Consider the following 19787-nt stretch of genomic DNA (forward strand, 5'->3'; position numbering starts at 1 on the left):
CAAATATTAACATTTGAGCAAAATCATAGTTTATAAAGGTTTCAACCTTTAATGTAAAAGAATACATTGATTCCCTGAACACCAAATAGCATAAAACATTTCAACAATATTGTTATATTTTTAAAGAGCTTTTAAACTCGAGTTTTAGGATTTTAAAATGGTGCCTTATGTACGTTCATGACGTCAGTGAGAGCAAACAGCCAATGAGCTGCCCCCCTCACCAACCAATCAGCACTCGGTAGCAGTAATGCCTGTGTTCTGCTGCCCAAAACCCGTTTGCTGTAGAGTTTTCTTTGCTTTTTTAGTGAAATGCATCATTCTACTTTGACTAAAATTAAAGGGAAGTTCTGGGTGAGTGATTAGAAACTATTTTAACTTTTTGTTTTTAGCCGTTTAGCTCCTTTTACCCCCATTTATTGAGGACTTGCTCGCGGAAGCCCTCTGCTGTTTTACAGTCCTGTTTTTGATATAACAGGGGAAACAGGAAGTGGCCAGGCTCCTCAAAAACCGGCCCTGGTAGCTACGGACGCAAAACGGAAATACCTGAAGACTTTTTCCTGTTCATTTTTCCGTCACTTATTTGGCAAACACATTTCCATCGTAATATTTTTATTGTGTCATCTTTTCAGCAGCAAAAAGGTTTATCCATTGCATCTTTCTTGCAATGTTTGGTTATTTTATTCAGATTTCTTGGTTTCTGTCAAGTCCGTTTTATTCAACATGACAAAATATATATAAACATTTGCGGATGTGAACCTAGCTAGTGATGATGAACGACAAAAACAACAAAACAGCCACAGTATTAGCTGTCTGACGTGCAAAACACGGTGCAGTCCAGGCAGAGAATGAAGTGGAGATATGAAGCCTCTGCGGGTCACACGGAGTGACCAGAACATTCCTGTTAGCGGCTCCCAATTCCACTGCAGTAAGAGAAGGGAGATAAGGACCTGGGTGACAATGACATTCTCCATCACAGCCTGGCTGGCATTTGGAAAATAAATGGCTCGGAGAATGCAAGCGTTCCTCACAGGCACTGATATTAAAGGGGCCCATACTAAGCATTCATACAATTTAATATCTATACTAGAGAGCTTGGAGTCATTTCTGCTTATCTTGCTGCCTACATCTGTTGTTATGATGACTACAGTTAATAAAGTATTAGACTTACAGGTCCAAAGTCATTTGTTAAAATACAAAAAAGGAAGAAAAGAAAGAAATAAACAGTTGATAAAGCTAGTTTTGCAATGAGACATTGTTAATAAACAAATAAATAATCACAACTGCAAAGTGAGACCGATATCAGCCAAGTTTATTTGCTTGTATTTCCATGTTTAAAATATATCTCCCAATGAAAAAAACAGAGCTCATCTATTTCATTACATTTAAGCTGAAAACTGTAAACATTTCTGGAACAGAAAGAATCTCCAATTATTTCTTCACGCTGGACATATTTACTGAAAAATACTTTCATAGAACCCTCACTATTTTTCACTGCTTTGGGACTTAATGTATTCAGAAAGAGAAAAAGAAGAGATGAATCCCAGAGAGAAAAGAGGAATCTGACTCCTTCACTATGTTATATCTTGAAGCAGAAGTATCAACAGCTTGACCAAAATTAACTACTGACCACCAAACTACGGCAGAAGTGAGTGTTTATTCTCTGGATAATATGGCAAACATAACATGCTAATCAGTGCCTATTCACTCACTGCATAATGATACAATGGAGAGAGAAATAATCAAGTATCTCTTTTATAGATATTTATTTCTCATCACAAGTTTGTTTTAAGAATATCACACAGTTTATTTCTACTTTTAATAATAATATAAAAAATTATACAACCTATTTCTCGGCATTTTACTTGTTTTAAGAAATTTCATGAGGTGAAATTCTTATTCCATTGGCATATAATTTTGCTTGCTTGCCCAAATCCTGCTTAAAATAAGCATCTGCCAATGCAATAATTTCACAGTATAAATTTCTTAAAACATATGAAAAATCTCTATAAAAGTTGAATAACTCTAATACACATAGTATTAACACAATATAATATTCACTTAATAATGAGAAATGTAAGAAATATAAAGTGAATCTGAGATGATTTCACTTGCCACAATATCATTCTGCAGTGCTTTCATAAAATGTTAGCAGTATTAGCTTTTTTATAACAGAGCTAGTCCTTTTATCTTTAAGCAGTCCCGCACATTGTCAGTGTGATTTAACATGCTGTCAGTTCACGTCAACCTTCTTCCCTTTCCTAAACGCCAAGGTGTGATGATAGATGGTGAGAACCCTGGCAGGTTGTCCCAAAAGCTAACCTCTCCAGCCACCAAAGGTTTGATTACCGGACCTGGAACACGGAAAAAATGAGAAAAACACAAAAGGGTGAATCAGCTGCATTTACAAACATCATTTTTCTGCTTTCTAATTAGGAAAGTTAGTAATTCAATGTCCATGCCATTGTTTTTTGTCATCATTGATGGACTGTTATCCCTACATGCTCCGCCCACAAGCGCATTCTTTCACAGCAACTGTTGCTAGATTTGGCAGGCAGTCACAAATCCAATTCGATCAAATGGATGTCAGTAAAGTCTTGACATACCAATGGAGCTTCCAGTTTAAAACGCTACACTAGTGAGCTACACTGTACAACAGCAGAGCCCTTTTTGGTGCTACACAGAACCATATACAACACATTCTCCATTAATCTGAAGAATCATTTCACGATGCAAAGAACCAGTTAGGCATACAAATGGCTCTTTGAGTGTTCATGGTTCAATATCGAACTACTGTCTTTACTAAAGAACCCTTTGAAGAACCATCTTTAAGTGTAGAACATGGAAAGGTCAATAAGGTTGGCATAACAAACTTAATGTTCTTTGTAATCTTCTAATTATTAATCTTCTAATATTGAGACCAGATAAAGGTTTAAAAACCGAAGTTTGCTTATTTAACTTTATTTAGACTCCTGATTTCCCAGAGTTCAGCATAAGTGAACACATTTTCCACTCTGAATGTAAGAGTGCTCAGCAGAGAAGTGAGATTAAGGTAATACTGATAAGAGTAACTGTTCAACAGTCTACATATTTCTAGTCAGATAAAGAACAATGTGCCAGGCCATGTCAAAGGCTCTTCTGTGTTAGATATACCAAGTGGGACTTACTGATTGGTGCTTGGACTCCCGAAGCCTCCGAAACCTTCAAACAAACAAATAAGGAACATGGTTTAAAAAAGAAAAACAGTATATCATGATTTTTTCCTGCATTAAACTGAACACATTTCACTTGTGCCTCTTCAACATAAACCAGAATAGATTTTAAAGATATCTCTGCCGTGACCGTCTGAAGTGTTGCAGTAATTAATTACAGCGTGTAGAGCAAAATTACCAGTGTGCAGATTTACCACGACAGCGGCTGACATTCAGCAACATCTACAGTGGTACAGAGGCGCAAAGCATGCCAGCCCACTGTACCGTACCTGCGTCTGACTGCGCGACGTCTATAATTAACTCACCCATTTGGTTTGTGCGCCTCTGTAGAATAAACTAAAGCTGCCAATGTTGGAATACTGGTATTTGCTAGTGTCTTGAGGAGCATTCTGCTGTTTGCTGGACAATGCTCGCATCTGGAAGACAAAGTTGGCATTTGATGGAGCATATTGGTGTTTGGAAGACACTGTTGATGTTTGCTGGAGAATACTGGTGTTGGTAGGACAACGTTGGTGTTTGCTGGAAAATACTGGTGTTTGGAGGACAATGTTGGAGTTTGGAGGACACGGATTGTGTTTTCTGGAGAGTACTGGTGTTTGGAGGACAATGTTAGTGCTTGCTGGAAAATACTGGTGTTTGGAGGACAATGATGGTGTTTGCTGGAGAATACTGGTGTTTGGAGGACAATGTTGGTGTTTGTTGGAGAATACTGGTGTTTGGAGTACAATGTTGGTGTTTGTTGGAGAATACTGGTGTTTGGAGGACAATGTTAGTGCTTGCTGGAAAATACTGGTGTTTGGAGGACAATGATGGTGTTTGCTGGAGAATACTGGTGTTTGGAGGACAATGTTGGTGTTTGTTGGAGAATACTGGTGTTTGGAGGACAATGTTAGTGCTTGCTGGAAAATACTGGTGTTTGGAGGACAATGTTGGTGTTTGCTGGAGAATACTGGTGTTTGGAGGACAATGTTGGTGTTTGTTGGAGAATACTGGTGTTTGGAGTACAATGTTGGTGTTTGTTGGAGAATACTGGTGTTTGGAGGACAATGTTGGTGCTTGCTGGAAAATATTGGTGTTCAGAAGACAACGTTGGTGTTTGCTGGAGAAAAGTTTGAAGAACAATGTTGGTGAAGAATGCCTGCGTTTGATCGGGAATGCTGGTGTATGGTTGTCACTGGCAGTGTCTGGTTGTCGGTGTTTGGGTATGGTGGCAAGAATTGGTGTTTTCATGACAATGCTAGTGTTTGGTGAACAGAGTCAGTCTTTGGTAGACAGGATTGGTGTTTGGTTAGAAAATTCTGTTGTGTGGTGGACAATGCTGGGGTTGTCACTGATGGTGTTTGGTTGTCAATGTTTGTTTTTTGTAGTGAACGTCTGTGTTTGGTGGACCAAACACTAAACGCAGGCAGCAGTGACACATTTGGAGTAAATGAGGCAAAAGTGGGAGATGTGGATTTTCAGGTTTGTTCTCCACACTTCGTTTAAAAATGGGCCATCCAGCTGATTTATTCTGGGCGCTCAGCACAGGGCCAGCGCTGAATGTGGGTTAATAAAGAAACCCAGCACTTAGTGCACTTCAAATGCACGGCCATGCCAGAACACAGCACAGAGAAGAGGCAGACAGAGAGCTTGTGCTGTAATTGATATTTACTTCAGGCTAATGGGAAGAGCACTGAGGCTTGCTAAGCGTTTCCTTGAGGGACTGGGCAATTCCTCTGGCAGCGCTTCAGACATGCTTATTTGTTTCCCTTTGATTCGCTCATTATTACACGGCACAATGGGAGGCGTGAAAGTTGAGGCTAAGGCAAAATAATCCACAAAATGTTCTGGCTGTTTCCATTAATCTCTCAACTGTGTTTTGGCACATCTTATTAAAAGAAGAGATAATCAAAAACAAATTAAATTTCACCTTCTCCATGAAGCAGCAGTGATTAGTTTGCATGACGATTATTATCATTTTAAGACCTCCTACTGCTCTTTCTCAGGGCGTTTTCACACTTTCAGCGTCTCAAGTGGTCTCAGAGCGCCAAGTCATGGTTCTCTGTGCATATGTGGACACTTGTTTTGTGGTGCAATTGATTCTTGCATTGCGAAAACAAAATCGTTTCAGTCTGCTTCTCCTTTTGTTTCATGGTTCAAGAACTCCACACCCAGTCTTCCAGCACTTGGAGGGTAAAAATAATACTTAGGAGAGCAGCTGACTGTGGGTTCATGTGACCTCCTGAAGAGGTAGCACCTCTGACAACACTAAAGGAGTAAGCCATAAGAGCCCACGTGCTGATTTTACCATAGTTAAAATGTAATGTACAATCCAATGAGTAGTTAAATTCCCTTAATCGGTGCAAAAATCACTAACATATTGATGTTTATTCAGTGTGCAGCAGTGTTAGCCTGCATGTAGCATGAATGCAATGATTTTTGAAAAAGCCATTTATTTTTGCCAAAGAGAAAAACAGCTTAGACCCGGTGTTCCTAATATGGGCATGACTCCGACTACAGAATGACACGACTTTATTCTCTATTGTCTGTTGAGAATACAAAACACTGAGGTCATCTGAAGCTGGCTGCCTTGTAGGACAAATTAACAAAAGTGTGTTCCCTTGCTAATCGTTTTCCAGTATGCTCTGCGATCATTGAAAGGCCGTTCATTGTTAGTTTTCATTAAACTCCATTTTTATTATTTGGCCTTTTTAAAAACAACTGACTATTTGATAAATCGTCAAAATTACGGATGCGTGATGATATCAGAATCATACTGCCACCAAACAGAGATCTGGATCTGGCTGATATTTCATGTTATTTCATGGAATTGATTGAATTCTGCTGATTTTTTATTCATTTTACTGCATCTGTAATCTGTACACATAATATTGGCTTTGGTATCAGCAGATATGTACGTGAAATACACTGGATATCATCAAAATAATAGGTAGACAATAGAATAACTAAAATAATCAATAAAGACAGCACCGCAGCCTTTATACAATTTATCAAAAGAATCACAATCTATAAATTACAAAGCTCCAAAACACCATTTCTGCCAAAGATTGAGACTGAGAAAGGATTCAGTGCATGGAAACAGGCCAGAGGCGTTAAATCTTTCAGACGGTCCATTACTTGCTGCTCAGACAAACCCTATAAACTTTAACATGGCTGTTGACTGTGAAAACAGAGCCATCACTCAGGCAGACGGCGATGTGGCGTTTCAGTGTGAAACTCACCTCCAGAAGAGCCGAAGGCCGAGAAGCCGGGGCTCTGGGCTCCGAACCCTGGGTTCTGCTGAGCCAGGCCGCCGAAAGACGGGGCGCTGCTCTGATTAGCCAAAGCGCCGAAGGTGGGGGCGCTGGATGGAGAGGCAAACCTGCAAGTGAAAAGAAAAATATGAATTAGACTTTTTCAGTATTCAATGCGTCACTCTTTACATGTATTACAGCTTCCATTCTTTTTTTTAGGAGACTCATTTATAGTTTCTCGAAGAAATCTGCAGACACACCTCCAAAGTTCTGTCTTAGAAGTTGCACTTTTTGCTTCTCACCATTCAAGAAATCCCAATTACAAATTTGAAACCTTATTCAACAACATCTTTCAACAACATTTTTCTATTTCCTTTTCTCAGTAAAGCTACACATCCTTTCAGACCCACAGCGCTGAGTCGTCTTCTCACAGTGGAAGGATGGACAGAAACACCTGTGGATGTTTTCAGATCTGAAGCAGCTTGATTTTCTCCTCTCTCTCAAAGATGAAAGCTTTAAGTGCTGTTTATCTGATGGGGGCAGTTTTGGTGTCTAACAGTTCTTCCAGGTGGTTGTTAGGAGTCCCAATTTCTCTGTAGATTTTAATCACTTTTTTGACTCGTTTTTCCACCTATTTTTCTTTTGACTTTCTCCTTCTATACACAAGTGGATTATCTATCTCTCATAAATATTTCCTAAAAACTTGTATTTGATAACTTTTGCATAGCACTGTTCATATAAATGTATGCATTAAAACTTACGAGCCAAAAAAAATACTTCTGAATGAATTTAATAAATTAAACTTACAATGACATCAAGAGAATAGAGAAAGGGAGAAGGAGAGTCAGAGAGAGAGAGAGAGAGAGAGAGAGAGAGAGAGAGAGAGAAAGAATGACAGAGACACCAGCCCCTCCCCTTTATCAAATATAGGTGTCAGGCGGAAAGGCTGGACAAAAATACCATTCACCTCCGACCCCAATATGGGAGCCAATATTTGGCACTGACCTTCCTGTCAACTAATAGGTCAAACTGGACGATTGCTGGTGCTAAACAAGGACAGAGCTAAATCGAGGCTGTGCTGCTGTTATCGGGGACGCGGCTGTTCAGAAGGGGCCAATTTTCCACACAATAATTGTTCAATACAAATCTGAACTGCTCTGATGTATAGAAACGGCCTCTTAATCTACACTTTACAAGACAAATAACTCTTTCAAGATTTCTTAAAAACTAAGATATTTCAATTATACAAAATCAAAGTATGGCTGTTCTGACAAAAACACGTCTCACTTACAAATACATTTAAAAAGCAACACGTTTTAAACCAAGGGGAACGTTGGCTTAATGAAGCTGTTGCTATGAAATCCCATTCGGTTGCTAAGGTGTTGCTATGTTATCCCAGGTGGTCAGTAAGATGCTGCTTGGCCACTACTATGGAATCACAAGAGGTTGCTAAGGTGTTTGGCTGTTGCTAGGGTATCCCAGGTGGTTGCCAAGTTGTTGCTAGTCTGTTGGTGTTGTCCCAGGTGGTTGCTAAGATGTTGCTAGGCCGCTGCTATGGAATCCCAGGTGGTTGCTATGGTGTTTGCCTGTTGCTACGGTATCCCAGATGGTTGCTAAGTCGTTGCTATTCCGTTGGTGTTAGCCCAGGTGGTCACTAAGATGTTGCATGGCTGCTGCTATGGAATCCCAGGAGGTTGCCAAGGTGTTTGGCTGTTGCTATGGTATTCCAAGTGGTTGCTAAGTTGTTGCTAGTCTGTTGGTGTTAGCCCAGGTGGTTGCTAATATGTTGCTTTGCCTTTGCTTTGGTATCCCAGGTTGTTGCTAAAAGGCTCATTCAAAAAGTAGTCTTAGACACTCCTTATAACTTTAGCATGAGTGGGTGGAGCTAAACTGTTGTAGGCTAAATGTTTAAAACCAAACTGCTTCCATTGCCATCAATGAATCTGTCTACATTACCTGTGAGCTGCAGAGCGCAATACACCGTTTTTGATAGAAGCCCCATTTCAATGTTTGACGTGTTGTGTCGCTCTGCCATTTCACCTCAAAACAGATGAGGAGAAAAGCATCCATGAAAGGGGGGAGGATCTCTACAACCCTTCCAGTAAACACTTTGGAGAGGAAGTTAACTAGCTAGTCAGTTAAAACAATGTCCGAAAAGCACAGCTGGACAGCTCCATCAGTAAAGCTGCTGTTTTCTGACCTGTCTGTGATCTGTTCATGTTTTCACTTGATGAACGCACTTGTGTTTCCAGATTAGACATCCTGAAGGCTTTGTGATGCAAGACGATACAACATTTGAATGCTTGCTTGTTGTTAGGACAGTATTATTAGCAAGAAAAATGTGTGATTCCCAGGATATAAGCCCTTTAAAAGAAAAGAAGGGCAGAATGAACCTTTTTCCCCTGATTCTAAGACTTTTTGGGGCTTTTACGTGAGCTGAAGTGTAAATTCACACAAAAAACAAGCGCCTGAAGCCACACTAAGTCAGGAAAAATGCCCTAAGCCCTGTGGGGCTCCTGCCACTTTACAGCCTCATCACCAAATGAAAACCTCAGGCAGGCCAGATTACAACACAGGAGAGATTGAGGGAAGAAAAAGTGGCTGTTTTCGGTTGTGCCCAACAAAGCACAGACAAACACAGGCCGTTTCTTATCTCTCTGAGGCTGAGGTGTTTGCGTGTGTCTGGGTTGTAATATGGGTGCCAGCATAATCTGCATCACAGCCAGGCACATGACCCCAGGATTATCTTCCTATAATCTAGCCTCTGCACCCATGGCGTCGTTGTGGGCTTGGCATCACCCGGCCCGAACGCCTTCACGTGGCTCTCCAGGATGCCAGAGAGGGAGAATACGGGAGAATAAGCCAATCGTGAAGAAAGCCAAAGCATTAAAATCCTCCAAGGTTAAAAGGTCACGCAGCTGAGCTCTACAGAAGAATCTGGTGGAGAATTTCCACCAGATGTGATATTAAAGGGCTGGTGGACTGATTTTGTTCATCATTTAAAGGGCCCATCTTTTTCTCATTGTCATTTTTTGCATGATTTGTATTGGTTTATGTACCAAAATAAGCCATAATTCTTTTTTCTGACATTTTTTTAACCTCCCTATGTCCTAGAACTAAGCAAACTGTTTTTGCTGATGAGCCTTTGAGACTGATATATATGCAAATGGCTTCTGTTTTAATTGGCTGTGCTTCATTCGCAAAAGCAGGCTGGGCTAAAACACTCCTTATAACTTCACTGTGGATGGGCAGGGCTGAACTGCCGTTGACTGAATAGGTATGTATACGTAAATACATTGATTTTTATGACACAAAAAAAGCATCAATCTAAAATGGATTGTTTTTGTAGCTCCGTTTCCATATATGGACTCCATTTTAACAAATGTTCGCAAGCTGTATCAACCTCTCTGCTAAAAAAGTGCTGAAAATTCAGTTTTCTATAGTAGCGGCCTATAAATGTTACCATATAAACTACAAAAATGTAAAAATAACATTAAAAATGAAATTATTAAAAACAAAAAGTGGTTGTAGTATTGGTGTTACTAATATTTGCTTCACTAGGCCTTCAGATTCAGACCAGACATACAGATATTTAAAGATTACTGATGTAATTTCACAGATTTAACTAACTATATTATGACTGATAAGTTTGAGGTTTATAGGAATATGCATTTCTCTGACAGGTGAATTCTGCACATGCCTGTACATGACAAGAGCAAAGAATCAAGGTTTCATCATTCGTTAAACACTGAACACAGCAATCTTTGAGGAGGTATAACAAATTTTTTGTTGTTTATGTGAATAACATGGATTTAGCTTTCCCACCATAAGAGGATGAACGCCCTTCCCTTCCTAATACATTTGATTTACCTCGCCATTTGGCATGGTCTGAAAAATTTAATAGGCTTAAACTCTTAAATTCTGATATTCTGTGTAGGGAACAAAAAAGAAAAAAACAACCTAAAACCCAACTCTGAGCAACAGTCACGAATTGAAGAGCACACAGCTCACATTTTTCTTGATGTCCTTGAGATTTACTTAAGACATTTGTGCACATTTATGTTTCAAAAACAGTTTGACTTATTTCAACATCTCCAATTCTTAGAATTAGACAGATTGTTTTCGTTACTTTGCCTTGACTGATGTACGTAAATGAGCTCTGCTCTGATTGCCTGCCCTGTATTGTATGTCATTGAAACAGCAAAAACACTCCTTATCATTTCAATCATAAATTGAATGGTTGGGGCAAAACGGCCAGTTTTTGCAGCCTAGTTTTCATATATGGACTTTTGTGTAAATACAAATACAAAAATGGCAGCTGCAGTTTCTCCCTTTATATTTAATACTGCTATGTGACATAAAATGTTGCGGCATGATGTGTTAGATACGTCGGACTATGTGAATTACTGTGATTCATCAGAACTCTCACAGGACAGCCGAGACTGAGTGGAGCGTATTCGCACAGCACGCATTTGAAGTTTCTGCTGTTTATCAAACACTCATTAGCATAGCGCAATATTTTGTGCAGAGGCTAATATCACAATAATGATTCACAATGTATTATGCAGCCCTGAACACAATAACAATGCATCTACTTGGCAGGTTGGGTGTCTATCTAATGGAATAATCTTCTGGGTTATTTCTCTCTTCTAAAGGGCCCATTTCCTACATTATTCTTCTGATTTTTTAAGGTGATTTTTTATGTCATAACTCACTTTTACATGAACATTTCTCAACCTCTTTTCATCCATTTGAGCATGAAAAGAGGTTGAGAAAGCTCTGTTCTGATTAGCTATCCTCTTAATGTACACTTTACAAGACAAACTATTCTATCTAAGACTTCTTTAAGCTTAAAAACTGAAATACTTTAAGTCTAGAAAATCAAAAGTGTGGCTGTTCTGACAAAAACACATCTAACCTACAAATACCTTTAAAAAGCAACACCAACAAAGCTAGAAGGGGAAAGTTTGTGAATAAATTAACTCAGCCTGATGAAGTCGTTGCTATGAAATCCCATTTGGTTGCTAAGGTGTTGCTAGGTTATCCCAGGTGGTTGCTAAGATGTTGCTACGCCGCTGCTATGAAATCCCAGGCGGCTGCTAAGCTGTTTGGCTGGGCCTTTAAGACTGATATATGTAAATGAGCACTGTTCTGATTGGCTGGCCTGTCTGAGTTGAAACACTCCTTATAATTTCAGTGTGAGTGGCCAGGCTTAAGATTTTGTAGTCTGAATAGGCAGATATGTGTAAATCCATAAGTTTTCATGATATTCCAAAACAATGAATTTAAAACTGCATGTATCTCTGAGGTGTTACCAGATTACCTGCCACCCTAAAACACTCTGCACATGACCTCACAAGAGCAGCTGATCTAATGGTGTCGTGCTTCCCTACAAATTCTACTGAGTGAGTTCAAACTGTGCTCCCACAGTAAAAACTACTTAAAAAAGTGTTCAGAGCTGAGATATTTATAAGGATTATGTCGTAATCCACTTAGATCCAAGGTATTAATAGAGACAGTAATAAGCTTAATATATACAAAATCATCATTTACAGGGAATTTTCTACTGGGAGGTGTCTGTCTCAAAACACAGGGCCAGGTTCAAGAATGCTTTCTTAGGAAAAAACTTGTGAAGACAAACACTTTGAAGTTCATAAGAATGTTCTTAAACGCAGTTTTCGAAAGGAAAAACCTCTCAAATATTCTCTTAAGATAGTCTTATTTTCTTAAGAAATCATCATTCAATCTTCATACCATGAATGACACAAGATACATTTTGAATTTGTATTACCTGTTATTTCTGTTATTTAGTTTAATCCACTCAGAGGAGAAAAATGGGGGGGAAACATCAAATAAAATATTAAAAAATGTTAGCAAACAAGATCTACATGTTATGATGGAAGAAACAGCCAACAGGAAAAAACTCATCATGGGAAAATACGATAATTGTGGGGTGACGACAGAAACGAGGACGAGGAGCAGCAGAGGCGTCCGAATTTGATAAATTTAGATGCTGACCTCGTCAACTCTCAAAGCCGAGTGTGAGAGACGAGTGTGAGGCTACCGTTAAGAACACATTTAACAACATAATAATAATAAGAAAATAACATAATTCTAAAAAGGCTTGGTGAAAATAATACATTACATTTTTATGAGGAGGCTTCAATGTTTAAGATGTTCTTGATATCATTCTAAGTGAAGTTGAAAGATTTTGTTTTATTAAACCTAATTCAAAAAAAAAAAAATTCTGTCCCACGTTTTCAGCCACGCCCCTGCATTTCAAAGCAAGAAGTGAGACTGCATCCCCGTTAAACATGGCCACATGGTGAGCAGGTAGATCCCAGTGCAAAAGTGTGCCAAAGATTGAAAATCAGTATTTAACATTAAGAATTGTCACTACCGAATCTGAAATTATGTAAATTAGATAAGGAGGTTTGTGTTTTAATAAAAAATACTATGATGCATGTGTAAAGCTGTTTAAAGGTGTGTTTGCTTGTCATGTAGTGGGTAGAATTTCTGACTTCTGCTCAAAATGAGCCAAAACTGTCACCACGAAACAGTCACGACTGAAACATTTGGTAAAATCTCTCTAAAGTCTCTCTCAAATCTAAAGTAACAGCATGACTGTTTTGGTAGTGACAAAATAGAATGTTCAATTCTTTGTTTTAATAATATAAAAATAATTAAGGTATAGATTCACTCAAAGCAAAAGAAGTTTAGTCTGAAGTTTGTCAGTTTACAGTCCAAAATTAATTTCAATTCTGACTTTGAACCAATTTGTAATTTATTTTGCAGAACTTCCCAAACTTTTACAGTTTTCCAACCTCTCTTTATCCCTTTCCAAAATATATAACTTAAAACTCTTACTTCAAAAAGGAGAGGAAAATATGTTTTTCCATAATATAAGTATTTAAGTATTGAAGTACTTAAGTATTTAAGTATTGATTGTAATGTATTGTACTGCACTTATGTATTGTATTGTATTGCACTGCTCTATGTTTAACTCTGTTCCTTTTTCTCTAGGTGTGACTTTCTGTTTCTAGCAGTATCTGAGCTCAGGACTGGCTTTCTCTCTAACCTATTGGTAACTAGCAAAGATACTTTCTCTGGATAGACAAAGCACTTTTTGTAAGTCGCTCTGGATAAGAGCGTCTGCTAAATGCTGTAAACGTAAATGTAAATGTAATATGGGTCCTAATATTTATCAGTTTTTATATAAACATAATTTAATATAAATTAGTAAGTTAATTTTCGTCAAGTTTCTTTAGGTATGACGAGCATCTCTACAGATTTGTGGAAACTCTTACCCAAATCCTCCAACACTGGCCGCAGCTGTTCCCTCTCCAAACACCTTTCCCTGTGAAGAGCCTATCGGGTTGCTGAAGGAGGGGTTGGAGCCGAAAGTGGCCGAGCCTCCAAACGCAGGAGGACTTCCAAAGGCAGGAGGGCTGCCGAAAACCGGAGCACTTCCAAAACCAGCTGCGGGAACAACACCAACAACAGAAGATGAATTAAACAGAGAATTAGTATGTAAAAATCATAAGAATCTTAGTTTGAAAACTTGGTTCTTTTACTTATTTTTACCATTTTCCATATTTTAGGGTGTTTTCACAAACAGAAATTTAAAGGAGTTTTCCTTCTGGTGCTCTTTAGCAGTGATGGGATCTCAACCACTTGTTCATACCGAAACTCCTTTAGGACTTCGAGCCCACCAGGGCAACAAAGAACTATGGGTAGTGTTGTTCAAGTTGATCATATAACAGATCTGATTAGTGAGCCACGTTCAAAGGTGCAGTAAACGCCGCCAAGCTATTAAAAACCATTAAACAGTTTCTATTGTTCATGGAATCGTCTCCGGTCTAAATTATTGTTTACTGAACTTTACATTTTATTATACTGTATATTATAGTTTGTTGCCTTTTCAGAAAAGCATTAAACTACTTGCATTACAGTGACTGTTGTCCCCGTTCAGAGTTTTAAAACTGCACTGTGTCGTTTTCAGCAGTCTTGTCGCTGTGTATATACAGTACGCCTTGAGGTTCTTTAACTACACAGCAAAATGCAAAGCAGGCCGGGGTGGTTTTGTTCTTACAAAGCACAAATAAGCATGAGCTGTGTTGATTTGTGGGTCTGTTTAGAGGGGTCTGAGGTTGTTTGTCATGTTCACATATGCACAGCAAAGCATGACTTCATTCTTGGAGTAACAATTGTTCTAATATTCCACACTGATTTTCAGACTTTGGGACACAATTTTTCAAACCAAGAGTGAAAATATAAGAAGAGAGCTGCTTTAAAAAGCAAGCAAGCAAGTTCGAGCATTTTCAGTGACCCAGGAGCAACACTTGGTTTGGCTAATCGACGCTTCATTAAATAATGTGTATTTATATACAGAGTGCAAATGTCAGAGACCATAGTTCACTTATTTAATTTTCATTTTAAACAACCATTAAGGATACTGCATAAGGAAGGAGAAAGGCCAAGGAGGTTTATCAAACTGGAGCTCAAAAATGATCCAAAGCTCCAGAGAAAATGGGGCTCCTAACAACCACCTGGGAGACCTGCTAGACACCAAAACTGCGCCCATCAGATAAACAGCACTTAAAACTTTCATCTCTGAGAGAGAGGAGAAAATCAAGCTGCTTCAGATCTGAAAACATCCACAGGTGTTTCTGTCCATCCTTCCACTGTGAGAAGACGACTCAGCGCTATGGGTCTGAAAGGATGTGTAGCTGTCAAGAAGAACCTCACTGAGAAAAGGAGACACATCAAACAAAGAAGCTGAACAATGGACTGACCACTCCAGAGAACAGACCTCAACATCACTGAATGTGTTTGATTACTTCAGAAAACAATCAACCAACTTCTAAGACTGAACTTTGGAGGTGTGTCTGCAGATTTCTTAGAGAAACTGAAAGTGAGTCTCCTGAAAAGAATGGAAGCTGTAATAAAGGTGACACACTGACCACTCAAACATCTGATAGTGTATTTAATTTTTGAAGGTTCTGTGCAATGTTTTCTTTTTGTCTGAGCCTGAAAAATGAATAACTTGTACTTAATGGCCATTTTGACTGGACATCAAATAAACAAAGGTAGTCTGTACTTTACTGTACTGTATGTATGTAATTTCTTTCTCCCCATCAGCTGAGTCACGGCTGCTGAGTGTCCTTGCTGGTTCTGTGTTACTCCTGGCCCTGGGCTCTAGCACTGATCTCTCTGAAGCTTCAGAGACAGCGAGACTGAATGAACGCTGGAGGCCCTGTTGTACAGAAGGTTTTCCTGTCGCTCTGTATTGATTGCTAACCCCATTCACGCTGGTCCCAGAAGGGAGGGGTGCGTTCAGAGCCGCTCTGAAATTACAGCCAGGCTCCGCGCACACCCCAGTGAATAATTGATTGAGCTAATGTAATTGGATTACATTCTCTGGATCACTGCCATTAATGGCCAGAAATGAGACTGTGAAAGGATCAGCTGGGATAGATGTGAATTTATAGCAGGCAGAGCGTGAGAGAACAGAGTTAGAAAAACTTTCCATCTGTGAAATAAGTAAGTTAATAAATAAAAATATACAAAACATGTCGGTACAATAATGGAGAAGTTTGTTTTCCTCATTTCCCTTCCAAGCTTAAACTCCACCAGGTAGCATGGTGCTAACCGCATACCCACGTTGCTCATGTCTCAAACCATGTGGAGCTGTTCAGTAACCTCTAATAGACTTCCTATACTGTATGACACACTGTTATCCATGAACACGGACTAGAATATGTCTCACAGCAGCCCACGTGTTTGTGCGTTTGTCCATTTTGTACAGTACTAATGTTTCAGGGCGAATTACAGCTGTATGCAAAAATTCGAAATCTGCTCAAATTATGCTTTGTTGCTGAGTAAAAGGAAGCTTACACATCCTGTAAATTTTACTTTACTTAAAAACCATAATAAATATACATAAATAAATAAATAAATAAACAAATAAATAAATAAAAATGTGCCAGAATTTTTAAGGTCAAATTTTACGTTGCCTCTTTTCCCCCCAATATGTTAAATTCAGCAAGTACACACTAATTATTTAGTTTCACTTTTTACTTCATTTTCAAATTAACAAAATGAGCTGTAGCACTGCTGCTGCATCACCAATAGGGCAGCGTGCTGTCAGGGTCAGCTAAGGTTCTGCTGCTGCTGAAATACACACAGATGTTTAATCCTTCAGCACCTGATCTTTACCCATCACTCCAATGCTATGATTCTCATCTCCACTGTACACAAATCCCACAATCCCCCTCACCAAGGCTAGACGGATCACCAGCATCATTCATATCATTACACCGATTACAGTTCGAGAGATCCATTCAACCTTGAATATGAAGATTCAGTTGATGGCAAAAGATAAAACACTAAACTGTGTAGATGGGCTGCAATGATTGGTCGATTCATTCCGTAATAACTAATTATGGGAAAAGTTTTGACTTCCTCTTTTTTCACATTTTCTTACTTAAATGTATTTATCATTTATTTCTCTTCATGGTCATGTTCTTTATTTTTCAGTAACATTTTACTGTCCTAAGTCTCGGATTATTTTGTGTTCAAAGCACTTTGTGAATGTGTGTAAAACAGGGGGTGATATGGCTTCTATTGTTTCAAATAAACACTCTGTCATGCTCTATAATGTTCATATGATCCACACAGTCATTGTGACAGACTGTAATACACTACAGGAAGTGTAGGGGGCGATATGGCTTCTATAGTTATATTTAAAAAGTGCTCTATAATGTTCATATGATCCACACAGTCACTCTGACAGACTGTAATACACTACAGGAAGTGTAGGGGGCGATATGGCTTCTATAGTTATATTTAAAAAGTGCTCTATAATGTTCATATGATCCACACAGTCACTCTGACAGACTGTAATACACTACAGGAAGTGTAGGGGGTGATATGGCTTCTATAGTTATATTTAAAAAGTGCTCTATAATGTTCATATGATCCACACAGTCATTCTGACAGACTGTAATACACTACAGGAAGTGTAATTTCTATTTTTTCACAGAAACAAAGAAGAAGAATTTGCTTACTGCAAAGAATAACTGATGACTAAAAAATGATGGAAGCGGCAAAAACAGAGAAGAACTAAAGAAGCTAGGATATTAATAAACAAGTCTATTAATAAACAATACTTGACAGATCATTGACTGCAGCCCTAAAATGCTGCATTAAGTCATGGAACACAGCTGATCTGGAGAAGTTCCCTACAAACAATACCAATAGAATTATTAGGATTGTGTCTAAAAATGCTCTGCTGCGCTCACACTATGGTGCTTTGAGAAAACAGGGCTCTAGATAGGCAAAAAAGGGCATACATTCTCTCTGATTGGCTGCTGTTTGAATCACTTGTTGAGTAAAACTCTCACACCGTAGGATTCTTGAGCGTTTTAAGTCTGAATTATCAAACGTTTGATATTATCGGAGGGTCTCTGATCACTTCAGATTTCTATCGGAGGGCTAAAAGTTCACTGGTTTCTCCTCTCACACTACCAGATCATCCGCGGTGTCAGTCACTTCCGATTGAGCTCCCGGCCTGGAAAATCGCTTCAGATTGTGAAAATTTGTCGCAAGGGGCAAATCGGTCTTAAAATTGTGTAAAAAATAGTGTAGTGTAGGCCCGGCTTAAAAGACTCGTCAGACATGTCGGAAGAATACACTGTGATGTGTCAACAGTAGCACCCTTCGTTGTAACTGATCTCTGAGAATGGACCGTACCTGTTTTTGCCGGAGTGGAGAAGGAGCCGAAGCCCTGAGCTGCTACAGAACCTGCTCCAGCACTGAATGTTCCTGCAGTCTTCTGCTCTCCGAATGTAGTCGTCCCAAAGCCAAACGCCTTCGCGCCACTGTTTCCAAACAAACTCGTGGATCCTGCAGGATTCAAAAGGCAGTGTTAACTGTGTTCACTTTCATTTTAACCTTTAACTTTTATTACAGCAGTACAAGCTGAACTAGTACCGTGGTACACAAAACATCTTTTTGGGTAAATTAACAAAAATATGTAAAATGAAGGAAAAAAAAAATCAAATTAAACAGTAAATAACAAACTTGCTATGAGTGCTGAGAATGTCCTTCCCAACCCTCTTGTTTAAGACTTTAAAGCTGTATGCTGTTTAATCGAGTTAAGGAACATGCAGCTCTTTTACTGCCCTGTTGTGGCTCCATATCAGAATTAGATTTTTAGGTAAAATTTATTAATGCTCCTGTGCAGTAAAATAAAGCTCTGCTGACTGTTCTAACACAGTTTTATCAATAAATGGTCTTAAACGCTGGAGATAATGTGTACCTGCTAATTCACCCTTTAACCCTGAAGGTTGGAGTGTAGACTGACTCACCACAGCAACATAGACCACAATCTTGCCTAGCTAGTAGCTAACAAAAGGGCGAAGAGAGAGATTTAAGACAGACATCCATAATTTGGAGACTAACTGACTTATTTGCATTTATAATCACTCCAGCTGGTTTCCTGATACGTTTAATCTGCAATGAGAACACAAAGACTAAGTCAGTTTCTCCTCCGAATTTTCCCGTTCCACCTTAACTGGCGCAGCAGTTACATTCTGGTGCCTCAGGATGTCGAATGTTGAGAGACATTTTACAAGAAATTGTTCTACTTTTGTGGCAAAGTTTCCTGCTGGAGATGAGAGGAAATCAGCTAAAGCCTGAAGTAGAGCAAAGTGAGTCTGTGTTTTCGTTTATATTATATTTTTAGCCTATACTAGTACATCAGCACATACTGAGACATATTTACAGCCAATATGTTAAAATGGACACAAAAATTTGTGGCTCCCAAGGTGGTTTGATTTTTGTTGAACGGACAAAATGGCTCTTCCTAACATTTGGGTTGCCGACCTCTGCTCTAGGGGTTTCCGGACAAGTCACACAATTTCCCAAATGACCTGGTTCGCTCAGCGAATTTAAACAGGAATTCTATAACATCACACATAAATGCACTTGCAACTCAAGTTCAGCTCTACCCACCATCCGAAAACAAACATATTTCAGAACAAAAAGTAAAAAATAAATTACTTAATTTCCCCAAACTTGTGAAGGATTAATGTCCTATTATCCCAAAATAATTACGCATGATAATGAAATATACTTGTAACAATTATTTTTTTCAGAGTGTCATTATTCTTACATATTAAATCAAAATGTTGAGAAAACTGTTTATTTCAACCTAAAAAGCCAAAATTTGAACCTGAAACAGGTAGAAACAGGCTTATAAGCTCATATGGTTATACAGCACTGGTCATATGTTTATAATGAAGTTGTGCTTGTGTTCATTTATGTGTAAGTTTGAAGTAGA

At 38.8% G+C, this 19787-nt stretch overlaps 1 protein-coding gene across 1 annotated transcript in view; it reads right to left on the reverse strand.

Annotated features, from left to right (window-relative positions):
• Positions 1–1288: 1288 nt before the first annotated feature.
• Positions 1289–19787, reverse strand: part of nup214 (nucleoporin 214) — a 79208-nt gene continuing 60709 nt past the window's right edge. Inside the window, exons 30-34 of the mRNA XM_036580651.1 lie at positions 18197–18349; positions 13750–13921; positions 6431–6570; positions 3165–3198; positions 1289–2351 (exon numbers count right to left, since the gene is read on the reverse strand). Of these exons, the coding sequence (XP_036436544.1) occupies positions 2315–2351; positions 3165–3198; positions 6431–6570; positions 13750–13921; positions 18197–18349 (536 nt within the window). The 3' untranslated portion in view covers positions 1289–2314. The remainder of the gene's footprint in view (positions 2352–3164; positions 3199–6430; positions 6571–13749; positions 13922–18196; positions 18350–19787) is intronic.

The sequence above is a fragment of the Colossoma macropomum genome, unplaced genomic scaffold, assembly GCF_904425465.1.
Source record: "Colossoma macropomum unplaced genomic scaffold, Colossoma_macropomum, whole genome shotgun sequence".
NCBI classification, from domain to species: Eukaryota; Metazoa; Chordata; class Actinopteri; order Characiformes; family Serrasalmidae; genus Colossoma; species Colossoma macropomum.